The 23777-nt window shown below is 42.4% G+C and overlaps 1 protein-coding gene and 1 pseudogene across 1 annotated transcript; both read right to left on the reverse strand.

The window, feature by feature from the left end:
• Positions 1 to 17880, reverse strand: part of LOC133805556 (probable aquaporin NIP5-1) — a 35134-nt pseudogene extending 17254 nt beyond the window's left edge.
• Positions 17881 to 21150: 3270 nt separating this feature from the next.
• On the reverse strand, positions 21151 to 22659 carry LOC133807181 (SKP1-interacting partner 15). The gene has a single exon (XM_062245351.1). It carries the CDS (start codon positions 22564 to 22566, stop codon positions 21412 to 21414), a length of 1155 nt encoding a protein of 384 aa, XP_062101335.1. The 5' UTR covers positions 22567 to 22659; the 3' UTR covers positions 21151 to 21411.
• Between the last annotated feature and the right edge of the window lie 1118 nt (positions 22660 to 23777).

The raw sequence follows: 23777 nt of genomic DNA on the forward strand, positions 1-23777 counted from the left end.
GTTGTGATATTTGTTTTGATTTATGTGGATGATATAATTGTTATAGGAAATCATTCTTATAAACTAAGAGATTTTACTAGTCGACTGCACCAGACATTTTCCTTAAAGGATCTAGGTGACTTAAACTATTTCTTGGGTATAGAAGTTGTTCGAGATGACACAGGGATTTATTTGACACAATCCAAATATATTGTTGATCTGCTAGAAAGAAGCAACATGACCCACACCAAGCCTTGCCCAACTCCAATGACCATGGGGAAAACTTTGTCAATTAATGATGGTGAATTGTTGGAAGAACCAAGCATGTATCGGAGCATCATAGGAAGTCTACAATACCTCACTCATACTCTGCCATACATTAATTTTGCAATCAACAAGCTCATCCAATTCTTTAAAGCTCCTACAACTTCTCATTGGAGTGTGGTCAAGCGTGTTCTAAAGTATCTCAAAGGAACCATTAATTGTGGTATTCACATTAAATTCAGCAAGCATCTAAGTTTCACTGGATATTCAGACGCCTATTAGGCTTGTTGTCGGGATGATTGGAGGACAGTAGCTGGATATTGTGTGTATCTTGGTGACACGTTAGTAGCATGGTTCTCAAAGAAACAAGTTGTTGTCTCTCGATCTAGCACTGAGTCGGAATACAGGACCCTAGCACATGTAGCAACAAAAATCTCTTGGATTCAAGGATTCCTTCGTGAATTAAAAATGCCATGCTCAGAAACTCTTATAACATGGTGTGACAATCTTGGAGCAATTGTGCTTGCTTCAAATCCTGGATATCATGCTCATACGAAAAACATTGAGTTGGATGTGCACTTTGTCCGAGATAAGGTCTTATAGAAGAAACTTGAAGTTCGATTCATCCCTTCTCATGATCAAATTGTTGACTGCCTCACCAAGAGCTTGTCTCCTTCAAGATTTCAATTTCTCATCGACAAACTCGGTGTCCTTCACTCCCCACTTCGTTTAAGAGGAGGTGTTGAGAAAATTAAATAATAGGCTAGTATTTGACAGTTATATTGTGGTCATAAGGTCATTATACCTCTGATTTTGTGCCTCCTTATTTGCCAATCATTGGCATTCTGTTATGATTTTGATATCACCGAGAGGATATTTCCTTGTATACGTGTAAAATACTCAATGAACTCATTATGTATATTCTGTCGGTATAAATATAGAGACATACCTCTCAGCACATTTGAGCTGAGCATCAGCATTACAGAAAATTACAGTTCTTTATTTCTCCTCTTATTTTATTACTTTTTAAACTAATATTAATAAAATAAAATTGTTATACTATTCTTTTAATCATTTTTTATTATTTTATATAGAAATGGTTATGATTAAAAAAAATGTATATACATATATATATTGTTGACGCGGTTCTTCGCCAACAGGTAATTAATAGAATAAGAGAATGGGATTAGTGCTAAGTAATGAATCATAACAGATGAATGATCATGAAATAAAATGGTGATACGAATACTTTTTTTTTGTGGTTCAAAGGTTAAAATCATTCTACTCCACCAGCCAATATTATTGCTAGTTTTCTGGTATTCTTTACAGGGTATTTCTTTACACATTAGAATCCAACCCTTTGCAACTCCCAGGGTCTCCATATTTATAGGAGAGGGCACCTAGGGGTTGGCAAAGGAGGGTTATCCCGTGACCTCCTTACCCATCATGTCACTTCTGTGACATTCATGATTAATTCCTAAAACCTGACAAATGAAGTGTGGTCTAATCAATAGGTAAGGGGGATAATGGGCCGCACGGCCCAACCCAATCGTGGGTGCCTGAACACGCACGTTTAGGCTGCGTGTCCGAGAATTCAGGGATATATCAGACACGTGATGTCTGATATATGCACGTTTACATTGCGTGGTTGACTTTATAAAGGGTCACAATTTCCAACTCAAGCACTCGCCTCAAGCTGGATGACTTCTTAGCCCGTGGTGTCTATACTTCTGACCCGACTCCTTGGTAACCTTAGTAAGCCTTTGGTTATCTCGAGCTAAAGAGGTGGGACCTGGTAACAGCAGCTCCGGGTACGCAGCATCCACGTGGCTGATATAATTATGCCATACCTCAACTCGCTAATAGCCCGTGGATAATTAGGGCGTACATATATATATATATAATCACATCGAAATCATTATCATTCTTAGTGACTGGCACTTTCTAATCATTACCATTATATATAATATTTATAAATGTATTAGTCACGACAGTATAATAATCAAGTATGCTTCAATTATTAACAAACTAAATTAGATAATTTTATATTTTATAATGTTTCTTTAAGGTTTTATTTAAAAGAAAACTTTACTTTTGTTGACGCGGTTCTTCGGCAACAGATAATTATAAGAATAAGGATATCGATTAGTGCTAAATAATGAACCGTAATAAATGAATGATCTCAAAAGAAAATTATAACTCGAATACTTTTTTTAGGTGGTTCAAGGTTAAAATCCTTCTAGTGCACCAGTCAATATTATTGATATCTCTCTGATATTCTTTACAGGGTGTTTCTTTACAAATTAGAAGTCAACCCCTTACAACTCCCAGGGTCTCCATATTTATAGGGAGAGGGAACCTGGGTGTTGGCAAAGGAGGTCATCCCGTGACCCTCTTACCCATCATGTTACTTCTGTGACATTCATGATTAATTCTTAAAACCTGACAATGAAGTGTGGTCTAATCAATAGGTAAGGGGTGTAATGGGCCGCACGGCCCAACCCAGTCGTGGGGCGCCTGAACACGCATGTTTATCCTACGTGTCCGAGATTTCAGGAAAGGATCAGACACGTGATGTCTGATATATGCACGTTTACATTGCGTGTTTGACTTTATAAAGGGTCGGAGGTGTCAACTCAAGCTCGTACCATGAGCTTGATGTAATCTCAGTTCGCGACATCCCCACTGCTGTCTAGATACCTTCGTGTATTCTTTCTGAGCCTTTCGCTACCTCGAGCTAAAGAGGTTGAGATTTGTAACAGTAGCTCCGGATAGGAGCTTCCACGTGGCTAAGAGGATTAGGCCCTTACCCAGCTCGCTAATAACCCGTGGATATTTAGGGCGTACATTTTCCCCCCAAGCCCCTGCTCGTGGCATATGACGCCACATGCGGCCACAGTGGGGGCTTTTAGGCTTCCTTGTGGACTCTTCATATTCCGCCCATTACGCTAGCATTTGATACGTGGAGCATCGTTGTTGGTGACGGTCCGTCTTCCGAGAACCGCATTAAATGGCCTAGCCTATCTTCGGCCGTCGTTTCGTCTTTCGAGTAGTGATCCTCGTATCCGACATCAAGACGATCGAACGGCCCTCATCCTTTGGCTTTTTACGTATATAAAAGGCTGGCCACCTTTCGCCTAAACCACCATTTCATTTGAAAAGTTTCTCATCTTCTTCTTTCTTCTCAGTCTCATAACCCTTTCTTTCTTCCGGTCACTATTCCCAGCGTTCCAGAGGTTCAGACACAAGGGCTCTTTTGTGACTCCGTTACCAGCGATTCCAGCAGGATTTCAACCCAGACGCTCCTTTCAGTCTTTACACAGCAAGAAATTTTTGTAAGTCCTCCATTTGTTGCATGTTTTAAATGTTTGTCCCTTACTGTTGCTTAGGTAAACTCTCTCTTTAGCCGCATGCAGTAAGTTGTTGGTCTTTTGCTGGTATTTTATGCGTAGGTTTTTATCCTAGGGATATCGACCATAGGAAAAACCGTTTAGGAGCAGACTCATAGGATACAAATTCTGGGGTGATTTTCTGAGTAAAAACTTGTTATGCCTGTTTGGAACAACAAGCTTTTAGGGTGCAAAAACAGGGTAGCTTAGGGGACACGCTTCACAGGCGGTTTTTCCTACTGTTGCCTACTAAAACTTTCCTTCCAAGGCAAACTTTTATTCTGACCCTCCTGACACACGGATTCTGAGTAATCGGGGACCCGTTGGGAGCACAGGCGCGTGTACATAGAACCGCGTGGTCTCACTTGTCGCAGGCTGAGATTACCTCTGCCCGTGTAAAGGAAACCCTTTGCGGTAGATTCTTTCTTATGCTTAGGTCACCTTTTCTAAACTTTCTTCTTTGTTCGTTAGGCGACCAGATGAGACCCAAGAAGAGTACTGGTAGCTCGTCCTCCCAACAAACCAGTAAGGGGAAAGTGGTGGCCACAGACTCCTCGATCCCCAAATTTGGCCCCACCGTGGAGAAGGAGGTCGAGGTGGGGCTCGACGCCTTTTTTGAGGCCAAGAGGATCGCCTCGAAGGTCACCACCCAAGGGAAAGTCAACAAAATTTTGCTTTCCCATAACATTGAGAAAGGGAGGGGCGCCCTGGACGCACGACCTCCCCTTGAAGGCGAGCGGAGTTGTGCACCGCTCGACAAGGAGTACACCGCCTGAAGGGATGAGCATCTCAAGGTTGGGGCCTTCCTCCCATTGGATCAGTACTTTGTGGATTTTTTAAATTACATGAAGCTGGCCCCCTTCCAGCTCCCCCCTAACTCCTACCATCTGTTAGCGGGGTTGAAGTATTTATTCCTGAACCAGGAATGGGAGGTCCCCACGCCGGCGGACATCCTGTACTTCTTTTGCCTCAAAGCCAGCCCAAAGCAATGGGGGCGAGGTGACGAGTTCTACTACCTGACTCGTTTTCCAAATTCGGTTGCGGTCATCGAGCTGCCCAGCCACCCCAATGACTTTAAGGATCAGTTCTTCATGTCAAAGGGGTTTCGCAACTGCGAACACCACTACTTCAACCGTCCTCGTAAGTTCCTTCTATCTTCAGCTCGCAAGTTGATTGCTGATTAGCCTCTTTTTATCTGTTCCTGACTTAGAAACTATCATGCAGCTATTTTCGCGAGGACGGCCAAATCAGTGACCCTTGGGGGTCAATATGCAACCTTGACAGGGCTCCCCCCAAGTGAAAAGTATTATCGCTAGCTCGTGTCTGACAAGACGATGCTGGCGTGTAAGTTAATCTCTCCAGGCCAGACTCTGGCCTTGAGGAGACCGCAGACCATCCCCGAGGAGGCGGCCGCGGATGAGAATGAGGACGAGGAGGACGAGGTGCCCCTCGTGCAGCGGAAGCGGGCTCTGGAGGTCACCCAAGAAGTCAATGCAGAGAGGACCCAGTCCAGGGTAGCAGCCGGCCCCTCTGGCCAAGGTAACCCTTACTTATTTAGGGACTTAGACAGGGCCACCGCAGACCTAAGGCTTGCTAGGTTTAACCCCAGCCAACTCATTTACCGCCACCAAACAGACCCAGATCGCAACATCACTTTACTCCAGTGTGTTGACAAGCTCGTGTTGCATAATGAAATGGGCCGCCCTAGGGGAACTGTAGTAGTAGATAATACCCTAGCCTTTAGGTCGGCCTTCTTTGAGGAGTATGGGACCAATCTTAGGTCGTGACCCTCCCTTCTGGAGGGTGTAGTAGCCCCGGGTCTTAGGCAGTATGTAGAGGAGTCTAGCCCTGAGGCGGATCCAGATCCAGAACCTCTTTTCACCCGTGAGGTCATTACCTTAGACCCTCCCGTAGAAGCTTCGGGGCCAGAGGTCATGACAATAGATTCCTCCTCTAGCTCGGAGGGTAGGACCTCTTTCAATGCATACTTAAGCTCTACTTCCTTTTTTTTGTGATCAAAGTATTTTTACATGCATATTAATACTTTGTTGTCTTTGTTTCAGACGAGGAGATGTCGCAGCCCGGGGATGACAACTTACGATCTATGTTCCAAGGGGGAAATCCTCCCTCCGACCCTCCAAGTCCCCGGCCAAGGGGAAAAATCCAGGTCCCACTGCCATTGAAAAGGTGCCTCCACCCCCTCCTGCCGTAGAGAAGATGGCTCCACCTCCCCCATGACCTCTAGTTCCTGCTCGGGAAAAGGAGGCATCAACCGAGGCCTTGGCGACTCCAGCTCCAATGGTGCACATCCCAGTCAACACCCAGACCTTGGAGAAAATCCCCGAGGTCTTTCGGGGGACGGTTTATGAAACCGCGAGCTATACAGTGGACCACTATTACAACGCCACCCTGAGGGACCTGCAGGAGATTAAGACGAGGAGTCCTGAGAACGTGATGGAGTCTTCAATGGGAATGACCCTCACGGTAAGCAAGCTCTACCATTTGTTTCTTTTTATCGGCTTTATTTCTAAGGCATTTTCCTCACACATTTTTTCTTTCTTGCAGGCAGTTTTGGCTCTTCACCGGAGCATATCCCGGTCCAGGGCCAGGCTCGAAGAGATGAGGGGCGAGCATCAAGCTGCCCTGGCCACCCTCACGTCCGCCCAGAAACAGGAGCAGGATGCTAGAGCCACCCTGGCGACTGTGCAGGCTGAGCTGGATGCATCTCGACCCAAGTTGCTAGAGGCCGAGTCTACCAAGGTCGCCTTAGATGCCGCGAAGGTGGAGCTTGAAGAAGCTAAGGCTGCCCTTGCGGCGGAGAAGGCGACCTCCAACGCCTCCATGGAGACCATGTTGTACCATTGTTGGGCCTTCAACTTGGCTGGTGAGTTTTCCTTCCTGGGGACAGAAGTTTGGGAGTCCTTCCTGGGGAAGTTCAAAGCTCGCCTCAAACAAGAGGCACCCTCTGAAACCGGGGAGACTTCTACTGGGACCGAGCAGGATGGCGAGGGGGTGACTTCATTAGAGCGGCCTGGCGGGGCTTAGGATTTCCTCCTCTTCTTTTTTATTTTTATTTGTAATTTTATATTATGAGGTTTTTATCCTCGAAACAATTGGTATTCCCAACTTTATTTCAATTTATTTACATATTTTTGCCCCGGCCTTATGGTTACCTCTCTTCTATGCACTTGGTGATAACTTAGTTTTTGTTGGTGCCGTGATTGACATCTTATGCTTTTCTAGGAAAAAACATGTTAATCAACTTGAACCAACTTCCAAGACTTAAGTCCTGGTTGTATTCAGGACATTAATTTAAAAACTTAGTTCGTGTTAATTCTTTATCGATATATCGTGCTTTTTAAGAAAAACACCGATCAATCAATTTGAACTAACTTCTAAGTTTTAGGACCTGGTTGTATCCAGGATATTAATTTAAAAACTTAGTTCGTGTTAATCCCTTATCGATATCTAGTGCTTTTTAAGAAAAACACCGATCAATCAATTTGAACTAACTTCTAAGTTTTTAGGACGACCTGGTTATATCCAGGATACAACTTAGTTCGCGTTAATTCTTTATCGATATCTCGTGCTTTTTAAGAAAAACATCGATCAATCAATTTGAATTAACTTCTAAGTTTTTGGGTCGACCTGGTTATATCCAGGATACAACTTAGTTCGCGTTAATCCTTTATCGATATCTCGTGCTTTTTAAGAAAAACATCGATCAATCAATTTGAATTAACTTCTAAGTTTTTGGACGACCTGGTTATATCTAGGACATATGCCCCCCAAGTAATTAGGAAAGGTTCTTTCGTGGTTACTTGACTTTACATCCACAAATATACACAATAATGTAAAAAGATTTAATTCTCATTACTTAATAAACAAAAGATGGCTTTTCTGATTAAGCCTTACAAAGGTATCATTGGTAATATTTCTTCAAATGGATAGCGTTCCAAGTTCGTGGGATTGCTTCTCCATTAAGCCGAGCTAACTTGTAGGCTCCTTCTTTAATGATCTCGGTTATTAGGTAGGGCCTTTCCCATTTCAGTCCCAATACTCCGTCCTTAGGATCCTTACTAGCTAGGACGACTCTTCTGAGGACCAGGTCGCCAACGCTAAAGGCGCATTTTATGACCTTTGAGTTGAAATAACGAGTGATCTTTTGTTGATAATGCGCGAGTTGTAGCTGTGAATCTTCTCGTCTTCTCGTCTTTCATCAATCAAGTCAAGGGACGCGCAGAGCAATTCGTCATTGCGGTCTTGGTCAAACGCCTGGACTCTATGCGAGGCTACCTTTACTTCGACAGGAAGGACTGCCTCACTCCCGAAAGCCAGGGAGAAAGGAGTATGACCCGTCGGCGTTTGATGCGAGGTCCGGTATGCCCACAGTACCTGGGGGATTTGTTCCGACCAGACTCCCTTGGCTTCGTCTAGTCTTTTCTTAAGGCTTGTTTTTAGCATCTTATTGACGGCCTCGACCTGCCCATTGGCCTGGGGTAGGCCACGGAGGAGAAGCTCTTTACAATGTCGTGCCTCTCACAGAATTCGGTGAAGAGATCGCTATCGAACTGTGTTCCATTATCTGATATGATTTTCTTTGGCAGCCCGAATCGGCAGATAATGCTCTTGACCACGAAGTCGAGGACTCTTTTTGAAGTGATTGTTGCCAGGGGCTCTGCTTCTGCCCACTTGGTGAAGTAGTCGATAGCCGCCACCACGTAACGAACTCCTCCCTTGCCAGTAGGGAGGGCGCCAACCAAGTCAATCCCCCAGACCGTGAATGGCCACGGGGACGAGATCATCTCAGCTCGACCGGGGGAGCTCGGGCAACTGTGGCAAATCGCTGGCACTTGTCACATTTTTTGACGTAGGAAATCGAGTCTTTTGACAGAGTGGGCCAGTAATATCCTTGCCTTAATATCTTCAAGGCCAGGCTTTGCCCCCCAGTGTGATCTCCGCAAAAACCCTCGTGCACTTCTTGCAAAATGGTCTTCGCCTCACTTGGCATAACACACCATAGGAGAGGTAAAGAGTGTCCACGCCGATATAATATCCCATCTACCACTATATACCTTGGAGCCTGGTAAAGTACCCGCCTTGCGTCATTTCGCTCTTCAGGTAACTTTCCTGCTGTGAGATATTCGAGGATGGGGTCATCCAGGTCGGTCTGGCATCGATCATCTCGACCTCTGCCCCGACTTCCTCTATGCTTGGTTTCTCCAAGAACTCTACCGGCACTAACCCCAAAGTCTCCGTCTCTCCAAAGGTAGCGAGCTTTGCCAGGGCATCCGCATTGGCATTCTGATCCCGAGGTATCTGCTCAATTGAGCCACGCTCAAATGCAGATAGCTCGCTTTTTACCTTGGCCAGGTAAGTAGCCATCTTGGTTCCACATACTTGGTATTCCCCTAACACTTGGTTTACCACGACCTGGGAATCGCTGTAACATTAGATGGAGCTGGCCTTCAGCTCCTGGGCCACCCTTAGCCCGGCCAGTAAAGCTTCGTATTCGGCCTCGTTGTTGGATGCTTTGAATCCAAATCGCAACGCCAAGTGGAATCGATGTCCTTCTGGGGATATCAATATGATTCCAGCCCCGGAGTCGTTCTCGTTAGACGAGCCATCTACGAAGACCTTCCATGAGGCCTGGGGTAAGGAGGCCTGAGCTGACTCTTCTACAGGATCTTCTCGGAATCCCGTGCACTCTGCCACAAAATCAGCCAGGGCCTGGCTTATTATTGCAGTTCGCGGTATGTACAAAATCTCGAACTGGCTGAGCTCCATAGCCTACTTCAACAGATGTCCCAATGCTTCAGGTTTTTTGCAAAACCTGCCTTAAAGGCTGATCGGTTATGACATGTAATGAGTGGGACTGAAAATACGGCCTAAGCTTCTGGGAGGCCGTGATAAGATAGAAGGCCATCTTCTCCATCAACGGATACCGGGATTCATCTCTGAAAAGCCTCTTGCTGATGTAATAGACTGGCTTCTGAGACCGGTCTTCTTCTCGGACTAATACGGCGCTAGCTGCATCTTTCGTGACAGCTAGGTAAAGGAAAAGAGGCTCTCTTGCCGTTGGTTTGGATAATACGGGCAGCTCGGCTAAATGTGCCTTTAGGTCAAGGAAGGCACGTTCGCACTCCTCGGTCCACTCGAACTTCTTATTCCCCGGAGCAGGTTGTAGAATGGCAGACACTTGTCGATAGATTTAGAAATAAACCGATTAAGGGCCGCCACCCTTCCTGTTAGGCCTTGAACGTCCTTTCGCGACCGAGGTGAGGGCATCTCGAGCAGCGACCTGATCTTATCGGGGTTTGCCTCGATTCCTCTGGTATTGACAATGAAACCCAGGAATTTCCCTGACGCGACCCCGAACGTGCATTTTTGTGGGTTAAGCCTCATGTCGTATTCTCTCAATATCTTAAAGCATTCCTCTAGATCGGAAACATGGTTATCGGCAGTTTTGACTTGACCAGCATGTCATCAACATACACTTCCATGTTCTTCCCGATCTGGTTGGCAAACATCCTATTTACCAACCTCTGATATGTAGCTCCGGCGTTCTTCAGCCCGAAGGGCATGACCTTGTAAAAATAAACGTTGGTCGGGGTCATGAATTTAGTGTGCTCCTGGTCCTCTAGATTCAGGGCGATCTGATTATAGCCCGAATATGCATCCATAAAATACATGAGCTCGTGCCCCGCCGTGGCGTCTACTAGTTGGTCGATCCTTGGCAAAGGGAAGCAGTCTTTGGGGCAGGTTTTGTTCAGATCGGAGAAGTCGATGTAGGTCTGCCATTTCCCGTTGGGCTTCGGGACCAACACAGGATTGGTAACCCAGATCGGGAACTTCGCCTCGCAGATAAAGCCGCACTTTAAGAACCGGGCTACTTCTTCTTCTAGGGCCTCAGCTCGGGTTGTTCCTAGGCGCCTTTGTTTCTGGGATTTCGCAGGCACACTTTTATCCAAGTGGAGGGTGTGCATGATGATGCTCGGACTGATCCCCACCATGTCTTCATGAGACCATGCGAACACGTCCAGGTTCTCCTGCAGAAACTTAATCAGCTCTGCCTTCCTTTCACCACATAGATTTTTCCCGAGCTTTACCATCCGCGAGGGATTTTGTGGATCGACATTTACCTCCTCGAGCTCTTCGATGGCTTGGAGCTCGAATTTATCCTCGCCTATTCTGGGGTCAATATCATCATTTAGGATGATACTCTCCCATTTGGTGCTCTGAGGTTTTTCAATCTCAGGACTAGGCACAAGTTCCTGAGATTCCTCATTTCCGCCCTGGACGGTCATCGTTAACTACCCGGGTTTTAATTTTCCCTTCATAGAAATGTTGTAGCATTCCCTGACAGCAAGTTGGTCACCTCGGACCGTGCATATCCCCGAGGAAGAGGGGAATTTCAGCACGAGGTGGCAGATGGAGGTAATGGCTTCAAACTCTATCAGTGTAGGTCGACCCAAAATGGCATTGTACGCGGCGGGACAATCGATGACCACAAACTTGAGGAGTTTCGAGACTGTCTGAGGTCCCTCTCCCAAGGTGATCACCAGCTCGATCGTTCCTATTGCCGCCGATCCTTCCCAGAGAATCCGTATAGCATCATGGAGGTGGCTTTCAGCTTGGTGACAAACAAACCCATCTTTTCCAGTGTAGACCGGAACAGTAGGTTTACCAAGCTCCCATTATCAACCAGTACTCTCCTCACCCTCCGGTTAGCGAGCTGAACGGCTATGACCAGAGGGTCGTTGTGAAGGAACTGGATGTGGTTGGCATCTTCCTCGGTGAATATGATCGGTTACCTCTCCAATCATTGTTGTTTGGGTAGATGCTGCTCAGGGACGAACTCCATTCCATTATGAGCCTTAAGTTCGTTGACGTATCTCTTTTGGGCACCCCTGCTCGTGCCAGCCAGATGGGGACCTCCGGAGATCGTGGATATCTCTCCTCCTATCACGGGAGGAGGGACGTCCTGATCTACCCGAGACCCGGGCTGACTAATCGGGACTTCCGGAGCTGGATGGCCGGCAGGAACTCTATTCCGCGCGTATTGAGCCAAGGGTCTGGCTCTGATGAGAGTCTCGATCTCATCCTTCAAGTGCCTACAATCATCGGTGTTGTGGCCAATGTCATTGTGGAACCGACAAAACTTAGAGGGGTCTCGTTTACCCTTCTGGTGCTTCAACGGTTCCGGCTTCTTCCAGGGGAGGCGAGCAGAATTTTCTAGGAAGATGTTCTCCCTAGAGTGGATGAGCTCGGTATAAGTCGCATAGACCGGCTTGAATTTTTCTACAGACTTGTTCTTCTTTGGGTCGTGCTGGCCGCCCCCGCTGCTCCATTTTCTCTTGCCTCCACCAAACTGGTTATTCTGTGTAACGGTTTGGGTCGCTGCCGCGACGTCCGTTCCCACTCCAGCGGGCTGCTCAGGGGCCTGGCTAGTTCCCGCGGCTGATGCTTGAGCCTCCTCCAGGTTGATCCATCCCTGGGCCCTATTTAGGAATTTGTTTATGGTGCTGACTCCCTTTCTTCGTATTTCTTCCCAGAGCCCGCCTCCGACGAGGATCCCAGTCCTCAAGGCCATGAGCTTGGAATTGTCATCTGTGTCTCTGGCCCGAGCAGCGACGTTCACGAACCTGCTCAGGTAAGCCTTCAGAGGCTCGTCGGGCTACTGCCTTACGTTCGCCAAAGTATCGACCTTGATGCGGGCAGCCTGAGAAGCTCAGAATGCCCTTTTAAAGTCGGCAGAGAAGGCTTTCCATGAGCTGATTGATTGCTTTTTACTCTGCTTGAACCATTGCCTGGCTGGCCCGGTCAAGGTGGAAGGAAATATTAAACATCTCAGCTCGGGACCAATGTTGTGGGCCATCATCAAGGTATTGAACATACTCAGATGATCTGACGGGTCCCCGTCTCCGTTGAACTTGGACAAGTGAGGCATACGGAAACTAGGTGGATACGCCGTTGCTGCTATGCTGAGGGCAAAGAGCTCAAGTTCGTCCCCTGAATCATACTCATCTTTCTCTTTTTCTGATAAGAGCTTCCTCATCAACTCCTCCATCTAAGCCAGACGCTCAAGGGTTTTGTCTTGACTTCCTTGGTTGTTCCGGGGCCTTTCAACGGCTCCGGATCCATTGTACGCGTTTGGCGGGTTATTGTCCCTCCTATCTTGAGATAGGTTATATGGGACGTCCCGCTGTCACGTACTTCGGACAGGCCTTCCCTTTGGCAAGCACAGCTGCTGTTTCCAACTAGGTCTCCTCTCTGAGAGTTTAGGCGATCTCGGAGGTCGCCCCTCGGGGCGGCCTGGGGACTTTGCGTCGAGCTCAAGCATTGGTTCAGGTATCCACCGGAGAGATCACTTCGACGGCTTCCGGTCCAATAGCATCCATTTGAGATGCTCAGAGCCCGCCGCTGGGGATGAGGATCCGGGGCTTCTCTGGGCGCCCAGCTACAATGGGAAGGTCTGGCGAAAGGATGATTTCTCCTGCTACTCCCGTGAGTCGGAATATCTCGGACTGGCCGAGGAGGAGACGGGTATCTTATTGGTGAGGGAGGATGTCTGACCAGGGATGCGATCCTAGTCCCGTTAGGGCGGATCAAGTTAGGTCGTGGCCCCTCCGCTCTACCATCCTCCGCGTCCTGTGCTCGGCGGTCTGAGCGGGGCGCAGGACAACTGGTCGGGACAGGCTGTCGTCACGAGCCCTCCCCAGATCTTCTTCGCGAGCTTCCTCGAGCCCTCCTAGGTGCGCTCGAGGGCGGAAGTGAGCTGGGAGTTGAGGTCAGGACCGACCGACTGAACTGTTGCTTGGCCCTAGGGAGTTCCTCAAATGTGGTTTCCCAGTGGTGCGACGTGAGAGAAGAATTTGATGTTGGGGGTCTGACCGACCAACTGGGCTTGGATCAATTACCCCGGCGGGACTTATGAGTCTCACCGTGCCCCTTTCCGACGTTAGCGTCGATTGTCAAAGGGGGCAATCGGGCCAAAACCTCTTGAATCTGCTGGTTTGCTTTCGCCAGCTGACTCCTCAACTGTGCATTTTCCATTTCTACCGCCGTGCAGAAATCCGGGTACGGATTGGGCGGTCGGGGAGCCAAACTTCCAATGTCATCTTGGCCTATTGGCTGCTTGCCCGGCCACTGCTGAACCTAGGGTTCTGATCATCATTCATGGCGGCAAGATGGGCCTCCTGCCCATCACGTTGGTCCGCCTCGTTACCATGTCTTGAGCGAGTAACTACCATGGTTGGGTATTTGCGATAGCACCAATCTAACAGCTCTCAATGAAAGCACCAAACTATTGACGCGATTCTTCGGCAACAGATAATTATAAGAATAAGGAGAGGGATTAGTGCTAAATAATGAACCATAATAGATGAATGATCTCAAAGGAAAATTATAACTCGAATACTTTTTTTAGGTGGTTCAAAGGTTAAAATCCTTCTAGTTCACCAGTCAATATTATTGATATCTCTCTGATATTATTTACAGGGTGTTTCTTTACAAATTAGAAGCCAACCCCTTGCAACTCCCAGGGTCTCCATATTTATAGGGAGAGGGCACCTGGGTGTTGGCAAAGGAGGTCATCCTATGACCCTCTTACCCATCATGTCACTTCTGTGACATTCATGATTAATTCCTAAAACCTGACAATGAAGTGTGGTCTAATCAATAGGTTAGGGGGGTAATGGGCCGCACGGCCTAACCCAATCGTGGGGCGCCTGAACACGCACGTTTATGCTGCGTGTCCGAGATTTCAAGAAATGATCAGACACGTGATGTCTGATATATGCACGTTTACATTGCATGTTTGACTTTATAAAGGGTCAGAGGTGTCAGCTCAAGCTCGTACCACGAGCTTGATGTAATCTAAGTTCGCGACATCCCCACTACTGTCTAGATACCTTCGTGTATTCTTACTGAGCCTTTCGCTACCTCGAGCTAAAGAGGTTGAGATTTGTAACAGCAGCTCCGGATAGGAGCTTCCACGTGGCTGAGAGGATTAGGCCCTTACCCAGCTCGCTAATAACCCGTGGATATTTAGGGCGTACAACTTTAAAAACATCCACTCTTTTATAAAAATGTGATTTTTTTTTATCTCTTACGCGCCATGAAGGAGTATACATACATGCTCTTGATCAAATTAAAATAAAACATATATGCTCTTGATGATCCTTTCTAAACAAAAATATTTAATAATTTTAAATATTTATATATATATTTACTTATAAACTTAATTTTTTTCAATAATAATATTTTAAAATTTTATATTTTGTATTACTTCGATCCTATTTGGTTAACAAAATAATATAATGATTCATTTACTTATTTCATTGTTGATTAATTAATTAATTTATTGATTTTGAAAAAAAGAATTAAAGCATTTAGCAGCTAAACGAGACATTTATATATACTAAGTAGAAGCAATGTACAATCCAGATTTGCTTAGTTTTAAAATTATAAATATTATCTATAATTTTAATAAAAACGGATTCACTGTTTTTTTAAAATATATATATATATAATAAAATGAATTATAGTTCTATAATATATATATAAATATTTATTTTAATAATCTCTATACATATGATATATAAACACAACGTTAATATATATATATATATATTTATATGGCTACATAACATATATATATATATATAAAATACAATAATATTTAGAAAGAAATTAATAAAAGAAATAAAATAAGAATAGAAAAAATCATAGTGTAGATAGTAGTATACACGCATCAACTATTTTTAGTTTTTAATATATCTCGCAATGTCCTTTGGTAGATTTAATGAAGAAAAAAAACTCCAATCATTTGATAAAAAAGAAACGATCACACAAATTTATAAGATAAAAAAAATGATATGTATGTCTTTATTATTTTTAAATAAATATCATTTAATTTTTTAGATTATCATAAAATATCTTAAAAATATCATATTTTAATCAACTAATTTATTTATTTTTATTTAAATTTATGTTTGTTATAGTTTTTTAATTTTGCAGCAAAAATAAAAGATTATATATTATATGTTTAATATAATATTAAGTTTAAGTTTAATTTTATTTAAGTTATAAAACATATGATTTTATTATTTTTTTAAATAATTATTATTATAAAATATCTCAAAAATATCCTACTTTAATTTGTTTAATTATTTATTTATTTAAGTGTTTATAATCTACAATTAAATATAAAAACATTCTGTTAAATATAAGAATATTCTGTTAAAATTAGCAGAAAAAAATAAAAAATTATTAAAATCAAGAATTTTTCATATCTACACTTTGTATATACAAGAGATATTGATAATAATTTTGTTATAATTATATCTAATATGTATTGTTATTATGTTATATTCAATACCCAAATAGATACACATTCGTGTTGTGTTATAGCTAGTACGATTTCTTACCATCTCTCTGGAAGAATATTTAATTGTTAATTATTTTCTGTTATATTGTGTAATGTATCTATATTTTAAAAAAAAAAAAAAAAAAAAAAGTTTTCTAACTCGCTATGATCTATTCCATTGAGTTCCTTCCAAAATATATTTATGTATAAATTTGAAAGTTTTGTAGGTACGTACCGCACGAGTGTCTGTGGCCACAGCAGTAATAACAAACATGAGGATGAAAGTGGCAATGAACTCAAGCATGAAAGCTTGGCCATGGCTGACTCTAGGACTTGGAACCGTGACTCCACCAGACATGAAGGGATTAAACACAGCCTTGAGAGCCAAAGAGGCAGAAATGGAGGCCAAAACCTGGACTGTTATGTAAGGAAGAGCTAACACCCAAGGGAAGTGCCTCAGCGTGGCGAAAGCTATGGTAACCGCCGGGTTTAGGTGTGCACCCGAGATGTGGCCTGTCGAGAAGATCACCACCATCACTGCCAGCCCGGCGCTGGCCGCGCTTCCCATCAATGTTTCAACTCCGTTGTACTTTTCATTCACGATGGGCGCCGCTGTGGCCGCAAACACCATTATAAAGGTTCCCACGAACTCAGCTCCAAGCTGAGATATGATTATTTGTTAAATTTTAAGTGGTAGAAGAAAGAAAAGACACGTAATTTAGAGACATGAGAATCTTACAGGAACTGTGTTTTATGATTGAATGGGCTAGTTTTGTCATACCTTGCGGGCAATAGAGACATTGGACTTGGGCAGAGCCAATGGGCATTTAAATTTTGACATTTGAAGACTTGTTGTATCGATATCATAGATATAAACACTTGTGCAGAGAGTTGAAAATGTTGCATATAAGTACTCTAGACTACATGCTTGGCGTTTCTTCAGATGTACCAGAATATTATATAAGCGATACTATACATATATATATATATAATGGTAACGCATGATTGAATTAAATTGTTAAATTAACTTGATCAACTACACTATTTTTTAATTATTTACTTCACTACGTGGGAGATGAAAGTCAACTTATATGCTGAGTACCATCTGAAAAAGTCCCCTTTCCGATCTTTATCACTATAATATTTCAGAAAAGGTCAGCTAAAGAAACAAGGATTACGATGCAACCATTTTATTGGTAAAAGATAGGAAAAAAAAATCTCCAATTAGGCAAACTTTGTTGCCTACTATAGAATCAAAATAACAAGAACTCAACACGCATTGCAATATGCAACACTCACAAGACCCGAAATCGCGTTTGCAGTGAATCAGGCATGTAAGTTCATGCAACAACCAACATCTCTGCTCAATGGCTTTCTGTCGTTTTTTGTGTGGAACACTAAACTGGGCCTCACCATACATGCTTCTCCTTCGAACTTTGCTGTTACGGCATATCCTAATGCTGATTGGGCCTCCTGTTCCGATGATCGAAGAAGTACATCTGGCTGGCTACTGTGTGTTCTTTGGTGATTCTTTTGTCTCCTGAATCAGAATACAGTGCATTAGCTTTGGCTGCAGCTGAACTCTGTACATGCAAATCTCTGCTCTATGAGATGCGCAAGCAAATACCTCGAATCCCCCTGATCAGATGTGATTACATGATCAATCTTCACTTGGATTCCAACCCTCTATTCCATATTAGGACAAACATATAAAAACTGACAAAACGCCTCACCTCCTTCAGATTTCAGCAGCTTTGAGCCGAGGTGAATGTTCTCCCAACCAAGACCCTTAAACTTGCGGGAAGATGTAGTTAATCTATTTATGTTCTCCAACTCTTGTATTCTGACTTTGCTATATACATAAAGTCTCTGACTCATAGCTCATTCATTCATTGAGCTATTTTCCCATTCAAATTCTTTCATCTTCATTTTCTGTCAGTTTATTTTAATTGTTCTCCAAAATACACACATATTTCATCATAACTCCAAACGACAATAGGCAAATAAAAAAGCAAAGGAATCATAAACTTGGTGTTCATCATATACTATTTGAGCGGCTTAGATTGTTTCTGAAATTAATGAACTAAACATATTTCATTGACCCTAAAGTAAACTCGGCAAATAAATGGTATAAATACCACAACAAAACTCTCTATTGTCCTCAATTCTACACTCTCATCATTAATGCATACATATAGATATTATCTAATTATAATATATTTTAAAATATCATCAGTCAAGTTAAGAGAATGCAAAAGCTGAGTATAATAAAGTGTATTTAACATTTCCCTTTGAAAATAATATAAACTTTGGGAACATAATAGTATCACAAACAACCCCAAATGACACGACAGAAAACTCAATATGCAATTTAATTGTGCTGTTGTATTATATTTCCGGGTTATAAGTAAAAATGTTTTCAATTTAATGAAAAAAGCAGGCCAAAATTCTTGCTCATAATCACTGCGCATTGGATCACAACTTACTCTAAAATAGCTTCACTGTTCGTCTTTTTCTTTTTTTCATATATATTTTTTTAATTGAAAGAAAATAAAAAAAAAACCTGTTCTAAAATAATCATCCAACTCTATATGGGTTTCTCATTCATTTCCTGCAAAAATAAAAAATAAAACTCTCCTAAAACCAATAAATCTGTTTCTTTTCTTCATAACTTACTGTTGTTTCTTTTTGTAACTATGTAAACCAAAACCGACCGTGTCTTAAGGACTCTTCATATATTCATAATTTAACATATATTCATAAGCTATATAAAAGTCAAATCCATGCCTTCAACAAAAAATAAATTCCTGGCAGGAAACCCAGATTCAAAACCATTATCAAGTTATAAAATCTCTATGTTATGATGGGTACTATCACTTTTCACAAGAAGCTTTTGCTTCTATTGCAGACCCAGCTTCCGGAGTAATCAACATCTCTTCTCACAATAACTCACATAATTGTACATTCTAATCGCTCTAAATATTGCTTATCTTTGCCTCTTTTTTGTGTTTTCTCATGACTCTACAGGGCCTAACAGCTAAAGGAGATTTACCTGTAAATTGCTTGATGCAAAAAAGAATCTTCAGAAGGACGAATTCTAAAATTGTACTGAAAATTTACATGATGAGAGATCTTTTTCTACTACTCTTAGGGGCATCCTCTAGATGTTGCATCGGCTTTTAACTCCCTCTAGAACAGGTAATAGTTAAGTAACTAGTTAACCACTTCAGATTACACACAACAAAGACAGCATATCTTGAAAACAAGACAAAATTGAAAAATTTCCACAAGTCATCTCTTAGTTCCTAGTTCTTCAAAGTAGAACCACCAATATTTAGCAGAGCTGATTTTTTTTTAAACTAGGCTGCCAGCCTAAGCTTATAATATTTGGGGACCGGGAATCTATAGCAATTGTTATGTAGGTACCTAGGAGGGACTCGAACCTTAGACCTTGTGAGAACAAACCATGTGCCTAACCATTTGAGCTACCCCTCTTGGGGTATCGCACCAGATCTGATTGAACGAGAGCAACAGAACATAACTCTCTCATGTCCTACTAGACAAGGAGCCTATATTTTTGTTTTCTTTATCTGCTGTCGCTAAAAGTAAAGACCAGATCTAACTTTTCCCTTAATCTATTTTCCTAAGATAAAGATAATATTAATAATAATAATAATAATAATAATCATAAAAAAAAAAATGGCCAGAAAACACAACTAAGATATAAATAAACCTTTTACAAGACATGCCATTACTGGCCAATGGAAACTAGCATAATGTACCACAAATTCATAAATGCTCACTAGTTGTTAATGATATGCTTTAAGATAAATAACATGTAGAAATGTTTCACCCATGAAAACCAAAAAGCCTCCCGCAAGACAAATCCTAGTATCTGTCTAAATGTGGGAATGACATGACCATAAAACTTGTATGCATTTCCTATGAGAGCAGGCCTCCCTCAATTTAAAATCTAATAGTTTCAAAGCTAGGAAACATTCAGATGTTTCCAAGCTTGATTTCATACCACATCTTAAATTCTAACATATGATCAGATACAAAACCAAAGTTCATATCTAAAGTAACTCTTTCTCACTAAAGGTAATGAGTGTACAAGCACCCTATCACATTTACCTCGATCTATATAGTATATACCAGTAATTTTGTTTTATTGTCTTGCTAAAACCGCCATGAAGCCAATAGAAAAATAGTCTTTAAATTGATACCAGAGACTTAATAAAGATTTTCTCTCAATGCAGGTTTCTGAAAGAATCAAGATACAATGCGGTACAAATCTAAAATAATGTTAGTATGAGAGGGAGAAAAGTTTACATAATAAAATCCTTTAGTTATTGCTTAAAAAAATGAAGAGAGGAGAAAAACTAGATAAATTGAATACAACATAATGTTCAAGACATCAAAACTCACCTAGTGAAACAAGCATCTGACATCTTCAAATACTCTTGAGGCATCTTAACAACGTATGTTTGGCATCACATCATGTCACCAAAAAAAAATGATTTATTTTATCTAACAGACTAATAAAAGGTTATAGAATTTATTGCAAACCATAATTCCACAATTACCAATTACAGTGCAAAATGCTCTATGAACCTTGCTCCAGTGTCACTTGAATATTTGATTACCAAAACAGGCAAGGTGGTGTCAGAACAACACATAGACTGGTTCTTAAGAAAATACTTCATGGACATTACCTCAATGATTCTTTAGGAACTACTTCATGGAGATTACCTCATTGCCAATCATTCCTATTTCATAAGGACCTGATACCTACTAAATAAAAGGCTGCAAAATGTGCAGCTAGTTCTTCTAAAGGAACCACAATCGTAGGATTCATAAGTTCATATTCATGTATAAATGAATGAATATCAATAGCAACCCAGACTAAAATCTAATTAACATATATACAAGAATAAAAACAAATGCAAAATATAAGAAATAAAAAACAACAACCTAAAGGTCACCCCTTTAGATAAAATAACGAGAAGGTGCTAATACCCTTCTGAATTTGTATCAGAAAAGTTCCACACAAATCATGTACTTATTTTAACATTTTGTTTTTCAAAAGTTAGAGACACAAATGTAAAAACACTTTGAAAAAAGAAACTACACACAAAATAAGCAAAGTAACAAGAACAGCAATTTTCTTTCTCCTTTCGACATGAAAAATTAAGCATTCAAATTTGTGAAAGTAAATACAGTACAACATGAAGACCAACTGGGAAATTCTCTTTGATTTGCATAAACACATTAAACTTAACAGTAATGGCAAGTGCTCTATTTCAATTTCTACATACAGCAGCAGCAGCAGCAACAACAATAACATTGGTCTCGGTTGTAAAATATATAACCAACCTCAAATCCGAAACTCGAGCAGAGTCCTCAAGGCTACAATGCCGTGAGCCTCGCCTCGAAAACGAATCCCCTGCTGAGGCCGTCACCACTTCCGGGCACACCATCTATCCATCGCCAATCCCCTTTCCCGGAGCAGTAATCCCACAAGGCCAATCTTCCGACCCTCTTCGCCGAAAAGCAAACCCGGTCTCCCCCACCAAACACCTTAAACTTACTCGACTCCTGAAAACACCTGAACATTTCCAACGGCATCCGACCCGCTTCGTCCCACTCCAAACTATCCAAATCCAACCTCAGGATCAAAATCGTCGAACACGACGAGTTCAACGAGAATGAAGATTTCAACCCACCAACCATTAGGATTCGATTCCCACTCCCCCTCACCAAACGGGGTCGTTTCAAGATATCAAACACGTCCCCCCACTCGTGCCTCTCGAGCCGATTCCATGTCTGCGAGTTCTTCATCTTCGCGATTGTGCACGAGAAAAGCTTCCACTGACTTCGCCACGGCGAACCCACATCACAAAGAGCGTAAACAGAGTCGGAGACCAGAATAGGGCTTCTGGGTTTCGACGGCAAATTCGAAGAGAAGCTTAGCCATTGGTTCGAGCCCGAAAAACAATAAAGCGCAGCAAGTTCAGTCAACACCATGACTCGACTCACCGAATCAACCAGGACCGAACCATGACGCGACCAGGCCGAACCCAGCTGAGGCAAGACCCGGAACTGTCGAGTCAAAGGGTTGCAAACAAGAAGCGACTTGCTGATCCCGGGAGAAGAGTCGGGTGAGTCTCCCCAGAGATAAACGAGTCCGAGAGAGGAGGCGACTGGGTGGAGAGAGCGGAATGGGAGGAAATCGAGGTTGAATCTGAGCCATTGGCTCTGATCGGGGTCAAAGACGTGGAGGCCGGGATGGGAGGAAACGTGGAGGCGGTGGGCGTGGTGGTGGTGGTGGTGGTGGTGGTGGTGGTGAGGAGGGCGGAGAGCGAGGAGGTGAAGCGATGAGGTGGCGGAGATGAGGTGAAGGAAGCAAGGTGTGGTGAGGACTTCGTTGAAGAGCTTACAGACGGAGCGACAGATCATGATCTGACGGAGGGGAAGAGCTGAGAATATCTGGTGCAGCGTGTCCTGCGGAAGACTGTAGATCGGCGGCGCCTCCATGGTACTTGCCGTGGGACCGTACACCATACGATCTTAGAGAGAGAAAGAAGGTCGAAAGATAGAGAGAACGAAAGATATTGAAAATTAAACTCTCGAATGGTCGTAGGGGAAGACGAGTCCAGACATGTCCATGCCGTTCTTTGACGGTATTTTCGTCATTTAATCGGATTTGATTAGAGAGCCCATGTTCAGGCCCAAAATACTAAAGCCCGAAATGAGGCCTGAAGTTCTGAAGCCCATATGCCGAGATTATCATTCATGGAAAAAAAATATTAAAAAGGAGATCTTGTCATATTTATGGGATATTTTTGGGTATTTATATATATACATGGGAACTTTCCCACTAAAATATGATGATCGGATTAAAAAGATGCATGGGAATTTATATTAGGAACAATTCTGCATTCCCATAGCAAAACCTAATTAAAATAAAACCTTCTAGACAAACTCAACCAACTCGTTGTACCAAATCTTGACGACGAGCTCGACGACCTTGAACCGCTAATTTCAAAATGCATCTTCATCGTTGATGAACCAATACAACAAGAGTGAACTGGGATGTAGGGATGTGAACGGGTTAGGGAATTGCAGGAGAATACTCCCATCATCTTCGTCCCCATCCTCGCTCCCGCCTTGCATGTTCTTCAATGAAGGCGGGGCATGAATCTCCACGGGGACCTATTTATTTAAAAATAAAAGTATAAATAAGAAAAGGTAAATTTTATAAAGTATAAATACTCATTTGATACCATGTGTTTTATCAAATACAAATTCGATGCCCTCTCTTTCTGATAATTATCAATCAATACCCTTTGTTTGTAAAAACTACATAGCTTAGTACCCTCCGTGCGTTTAAATTTTTAATATTCTCATAATACCCCTTAGTTGATTTTCAATTATTTTATTATTTTTAAATGATTTAAATATATTTTTCAAAATTCATAAAATAAAATAAATGTTTAATTAAAACTTTAAAATAATTTTAATAAACAAATTTAAAATAAACTAAATTAATTAAAAACAAACAAAAATTGGAATTTAAATGTTATCCAAAAAACAAGCATGGATGACATGGCAAACATTTAGTACACGTGGCTAACATCTGGTAGAATTCGTGCTCGACCATCGCCCAGGAAGATATCTACTGTCATGACGTTCGATCTCTTCATACGACCAGCCTGGTCGTACGCATGCTATACGCGGAAAAGATCCTATGCAGTTGTGATAATATTCGAAAT

The sequence above is a fragment of the Humulus lupulus genome, chromosome X (genome assembly GCF_963169125.1).
Source record: "Humulus lupulus chromosome X, drHumLupu1.1, whole genome shotgun sequence".
Classification (NCBI taxonomy): Eukaryota; Viridiplantae; Streptophyta; class Magnoliopsida; order Rosales; family Cannabaceae; genus Humulus; species Humulus lupulus.

Bases quoted from the DNA above. Each gene is read 5' to 3' on its own strand.
- LOC133807181 (XM_062245351.1), bottom strand. From the start codon at position 22,566: ATGGTGTACGGTCCCACGGCAAGTACCATGGAGGCGCCGCCGATCTAC.